General features: G+C 41.1%; 1 protein-coding gene across 1 annotated transcript in view; it reads left to right on the top strand.

The window, feature by feature from the left end:
• Positions 1-209: 209 nt before the first annotated feature.
• Positions 210-5,953, top strand: part of Bub1 (BUB1 mitotic checkpoint serine/threonine kinase) — a 62,295-nt gene continuing 56,551 nt past the window's right edge. Inside the window, exons 1-4 of the mRNA XM_008849218.3 lie at positions 210-342; positions 4,024-4,083; positions 4,164-4,302; positions 4,859-5,055. Coding sequence (XP_008847440.1) covers positions 317-342; positions 4,024-4,083; positions 4,164-4,302; positions 4,859-5,055 — 422 coding nt within the window. The 5' untranslated portion in view covers positions 210-316. The remainder of the gene's footprint in view (positions 343-4,023; positions 4,084-4,163; positions 4,303-4,858; positions 5,056-5,953) is intronic.

Here is a 5,953-nt window from a genome sequence, read left to right as displayed (position 1 = left end):
TGCATATGTTTAAGCAAAAGAGGACAAAGATTCGTGATAGGCACTATTCAAGAAGGAAGCGGACGACTTGGAATGATGAACCTATGGTTGGCTCACTAGAGCGCAGCAAGGAAGTGGGAGGAGCTGCCAGCGTCGGGACGGTAGGCGGGACTTCGTCTCCCGGCAACGGCCCCAGCGATTGGCCAGCCCGTCTGCAGCTCCGACCAACCGCCAGGCGCTTTGCCAAGCTCGGCGTAGCGACTGCGGCTGCGCGGGAGATTCGAATCGTCGGCGTTTTCAGCGGCTGTAGGTGTGCCTTCAGCTGCAGTCTCTCAGTATGAACAACCCCGAAAATACCTTCCAGTAAGTGTCCCTCAGGCCGAGTCGGGTGAGGCTAGGCCGTGAGCCGGGCTACGGGCGCTTCGAGTTCGGACCCCAATGGGTTTGGCCGGCTTCGGCCATTCTTCAGCCCAGTGGGCTACTCCGGGGCTCCGGCTGCAGCTTTCGGTTCACTAGGCCGCGGGCGGCGGGCGGTGGGGAAGCGCGGTGCAGCGGAGGGCGTGGGGGATCGGGCGGTCTGTGGGTTCCGCGGAGGTGTTTAGTCCTGGTCCAAACAGACCGTCGCAGTGGAGAGCGCCCGGGCTGCGTGATCCAGGGCTTTTCCCTCAGGACTCTGCGCTCCTGAGGAGAGAATTTGCTGTAGCTCGCTTACCCATAATCCCACTGCTGTTTTTAAAATTGAAGTTGCCCGGCGTGGTGGCGCACGCCTTTAATCCCAGCACTCGGGAGGCAGAGGCAGGCGGATCTCTGAGTTCAAGGCCAGCCTGGTCCACATAGTGAGTTCCAGGACAGCTGGGGCTACAGGGAGACCCTGTCTCAAAAAGACCAAAAAAACAAAACAAAACCAAAAAATTGAAGGTGAACTTTATGAAAAATGCTTATTGTTGACCTGCTCACGGTTTTTTTTTTTTTTTTTTTCTCGGCTTGTTTTGAGACAAAGTCTCCCCGTAGCTACAGCTGGCCTGGATCTCGCTATGTAGACTAGGATAGCCCCCATTTCATAGAGATCCACCTGCCTCTGCCTCCCGAGTGCTGACGTTAAAGCGTGCTCCACCACACCCGGCTATTGCTAACCGTTTTTAGTCTCCACACGACTGCCTTTTGGGCCTTGGCGACTGACCCAGCCTGTGATGAAAAGGCAGGCAAAACGGTTAAATCGTAACACCAGATAAAACTTTGGTTTTATCATCTTTGGGGAAATCAGAAGCCCGAGATTATTACTATAGTCACAAAATCTGCTTTAAGATCTTTTATTTCAAAGTATTCTCTTTTAGAAGCCCCTCACCATTTCCAAAGAGAAATTTGATATTTGTCTTCCTAAAGGCTCATTTATTTTCATGACTAGATGTTTCAGTATTAAGTTACAGTTTCAGTATTAAGTGCTTTTGAAGTCATCTTCCTAGGGAGTGGGGTACCTGTGAGACCTTAGGTGTTTACCTTGGGCAGATATTTGTATATTACACATATTTTGAAATAAAGGCTCTGACAGGATTAATTCTGTTAAGATACATGTGAAACATTCAGATTCAGAAGTTATTTTATTTAAAAATGGCTACTATTTGCTCTATTAAAAGACCTAGTTCACTGTGTGAATTGCTCCTGCTTACTCTCACCCCATCATATGTAACCATTTTCTAGTTGGATTTCTAAGTGTTTCTTTTGGAAATAAACTTACATTGTTCTGTGTGTTTGTGTGCATGTCAGTCTGTGTATGTACATTTCCTGACTTTATCTCAGAAAATGTCTCAGGAATTCATTTTGTCTGAAAATATCCTTGGTGATTTCTGTCAATATAGAGAACTTTTTTCTTTTTTTTTATTTGCTTTTTTAAAAAAAATGTGTACGATTGTATTGCCTGCATGCATGGAGTGCACTTGTGTCGTGCAAAGGCAGTCAGAAGAGGGTGTTGGATCCCCTGGACTTGAGTTATAGATAGTTGTTAGCCACCATGGGAGGGCTAGGAACAGAAACTGGGTCCTTTGCAAAAGCAGCCAGTACTTTTAACCACTGAGCCATTTCTCTGGCCCATAGAGAACTCTTTTTCATTCTGTTTTATAATTATGTAATATTTTATGTGCCATAATTTATTTAGACAGTCTTCTGTTGGCTCTTTTGTTGTTGATCGCCTTTTGCTATACAAATAGTGTTGCCTTAAAAATACTGTACAGAGGCATTTTGCAAATAGATGTTTTCTAAATTCCCCTGAGTGAATTTGCTGAATCAAGGGCGAATCTACTTGGGATTTTTGATAAACACAGTAGGCTCCTCTTACCTGATTTCACTTTCCCTAGTTTTATGGTTCTGTGTTTTGAACATTTTAAATGGAAAATTCTAGAAATAAACTAACCATGAATTTTAAGTTGTGTCTCATTCTGAGTAGCCTTATGAAATAATTCTGCTCCATCCAGTACATCTTCCTTTGCCCAGCTCACTCAAGCTGTGTGGCCACCCACTCAGTAGTCACTGAGTAGCCTAGGTTATCAGATCTGCTGTTATATTATCCTGTAGTGCTTATGTTCAAGTAAACCTTATTTTGCTAAATAATGACCCCCAATCACAAAAGTAGTCGTGCTGGCAATTCACATATGCCAAAAAGAATCCCTTTAAGTGAAAAGGTGAAATTTCTTGACTTAATAAAGGGGGAAAAATCATATAAAGAAAAACTCTATGCTGAAATTGCTAAAGTGTATACAAACTTTTATCAATGAAATTACGAAAAAGTCATTGCTAACTACAATTTCTCTGAATAATCAACTCATGCCAGAGATATATTTTGAGGTAAATATTCTGGTCTTCTACAAAAATACTGCTCTTAAACTATTTTTTATTTATTTTCTTACCATTTCTCAGTTTAAAAACCTGGCAGTGTTTCTCAATGTGGCTCATACTCAGAATGCATCAGTATGCCATCAGTTAATTCGCATCCTGCTTTCTCTGAAATTGTACACAGGCACTTTCTCACCCTGGTCCAACCTACTACCCCCTGGTACTTCCCCATAGCTTCCTAACTGGTTCCCAGCCACTTTTATTCCTAGCTCTTCCTGCTCTACAGACTTAGCTACATTGCTTTCTTGTTCCTGAAATTCTCTATCTTGATGGTTTCCCTAAGATAGCTTAATAGCTGTTGGGCAGTGATCATATGTCACCCCATTAGAGATAATTTTCGCTCTTACCCGTTAGTTTGGCTCTCTGCCCCCCCCCCTTTTTTTTCTTTTTAGTACTTGATGTAACTTGCCACTATTTTTATGTTTTGTTTGTTTATCCCTAGCCAGGAGAGTCTTTAGACCTTGTTTTGCTTTGTTGAATTTTAAAAGCTATGGTTGGGTATTTGGAAGCAAGGGAAGCAGAGTCCTCTGGGCATTTTGTGGGTCTCTCTGTCATTATGGGGTTTTCCTCAGGGACTATGTTGTATTTGAACTCAGAAGCAAATTATCTCTGGAAACTCCAAGTTGTAGAACTGGGGCTAAGCCAAACTAGAAGCTTTCTTTGGATCTTATTCTAAACTCTGTCTCATCCATGCTCTTGAGAAGCCGGGGAAGGATCTGAGTAGGGCTATGCTTCAATCCCACTGAGGAGCAGTGACACTGGGGACCAGAGAATAGAGGATAGACATGGAGGTGAACACTGCTTCTGATTTTTCTGATCACCTGAGTGAATGTTCCCCCCTTCAGTTTTTGTTTGTTTGTTGTGTTTTGTTGTTGATTTGAAACAGGGTCTAACTATGTCTGGTTGCCCTAGACCCGGCTATGTAGAGTGGGCTGGCTTCAAACTCACAAAGATCCACCTGCCTCTGCCTCTGCCTCTCCCACTGGAGTGCTGTGATTTAAGGAGTCCTCCACCACATCCCGCTTGTGAATGTTCATTTATATGACATTTGGATTGAGATTCCAGATACCCGTTTTCAGATATATAGGTGAGATAAATAGAATCTTTTGCTTCTAAGTATTATCCATAATATCTCAAGTATGCACTTTTCTATTCTAGAATGTTTGAAGCCCATATACAAAGCTACACAGGCAACGATCCACTTGGAGAATGGGAAAGGTTAGTGTTTATTTTTTGCCTTTAAACTAAGGAACCATATGCCACCCTTTGGAAAGCTAACATTTTTTGTATTTTTCTAGCTACATGAAGTGGGTAGAAGAGAATTTTCCAGACAAGAAAGAATACTTGGTGACATTATTAGAACAATTAATGAAGGAATTTTTAGATAAGCAGAGCTACCACAATGACCCAAGATTCATCAATTACTGCTTAAAATTTGTGAGTATGATTTCCTTTAGATGACTATATCTATAACCATATATTACTTCTATGTCCCATCCCCCCCTTAGTTGTTAAGACCATTTTAAACTGCCTTGTTTGTAATCATAAATTTTCACTTATATGGCAAGAGATAGATATTTTAGAGCCACATATGCCTTTGCCTCCATAATACATCCTTAAGCTTTCATGAAGACTGAACAGTGGCGCACTGGCTAGATTCTGGCCAGACCTAAACTGGCAGTTTGATTGTTCTTGTGTATAATAGTTATTAATAGTTGTGGAATGCAATGTGGTATGTTAATACATATAAACAATGTGTTCTGATCAGAGTAGTTGATGCATCACCTCAGATATTTGCCTTTTTTGTATGTTGGTAATCAAAATCCTCTCTCTGAGCTATTTTGAAATATAAAATTGTCAACTATAGTTATCCTACTATACTGTAGAGCATTATAAGTTATTGTTCCTATTCAACTGTCCTGTATACTCATTAACCATTCTTTTGCTACTTCACCTCATTGTTCTTATGTGTTTTTGCTCCGGGTTCCTATAGGCCGAGTACAACAGTGACCTTCATCAGTTTTTTGAGTTTCTATACAACCAGGGAATTGGTACCAAGTCATCTCCTCTGTACATATCCTGGGCAGGACATCTGGAAACCCGGGGGGAGCTGCAGCATGCCAGTGCTATTTTTCAGAGAGGAATTCAAAACCAGGCTGAACCTAAAAAACTACTGCAACAACAGTACAGGTAGTCTGGAAGTACAGCCTATCTTTTCCTTTGCCAATGTGTGTCTTTGTGTCTATTTGTTTTAACTACAAGTCATACCATATTCTGTGTCTGGCCATAGATATGGAGCTTTATCCTGCTCTTATGATATGAACTTTTAAAAAAATATTTTATTGTTTTTATTTTATGTGGATGAGTGTATTGCCTGTGTATGTGTAAGTGCACCCATATTGTCAGAAAGAGACAGAGGAGGTCAGAAGAGGGCATCTGATTCCATGGAACTGGAATGTGGGTGCTGGGAACCGCCATGTGGGTGCTGGGAACCAAACCCTGGGGTCTCTGCAAGAGTAGCCAGTGCTCTTAACCACTGAGCCATCTCTCTAACCCCGCAAATTGTTTTTTATAATAGAGCTTCTCAAGATAACCCATTAATCCATGAACAGAATTGTCCATTCATGAAGACAGAGCCTTCATGATCTAATCATGGTCACTTCTTAATGCCTCACAATGGGGATTGAATTTCAATATGAGTTTTGGTAGATATTAAAGCCATAGTAAATAGTACATAACATATTGAATACCTTATTTTTCTCCCTAATTTAAAAAAAAACTTTATTATTAAAAACACTTCATTTAGGAAAATTTGAAAACACGGCAAACTTTTCTCCCTCTGTATGACAGGATTGCAAGCAAGCTTTATGACATACTCCATGTGTCAAGGTCTTTTTTTTTTTCCCTAAAAGTAATATATTTTCTATTTTTATCTAGTTATTTTTGATAGCATCTAGAATTAAAATTATTGGACCAAAATGTGTTTAAAGAACTTTAAGGCTTGTGGAACACAGAACCAAATCACATACTCAAAGTGTCCTCAGAAGAATTGGAGACCTACTATGCATCATACCCCTTGCCAGCATTT

Source organism: Nannospalax galili, unplaced genomic scaffold, assembly GCF_000622305.1.
Source record: "Nannospalax galili isolate Female #2095 unplaced genomic scaffold, S.galili_v1.0 scaffold3085, whole genome shotgun sequence".
NCBI classification, from domain to species: domain Eukaryota; kingdom Metazoa; phylum Chordata; class Mammalia; order Rodentia; family Spalacidae; genus Nannospalax; species Nannospalax galili.
Note: the sequence above shows the minus strand (reverse complement) of the source record. Positions and strands in the feature narration are given on the sequence as shown.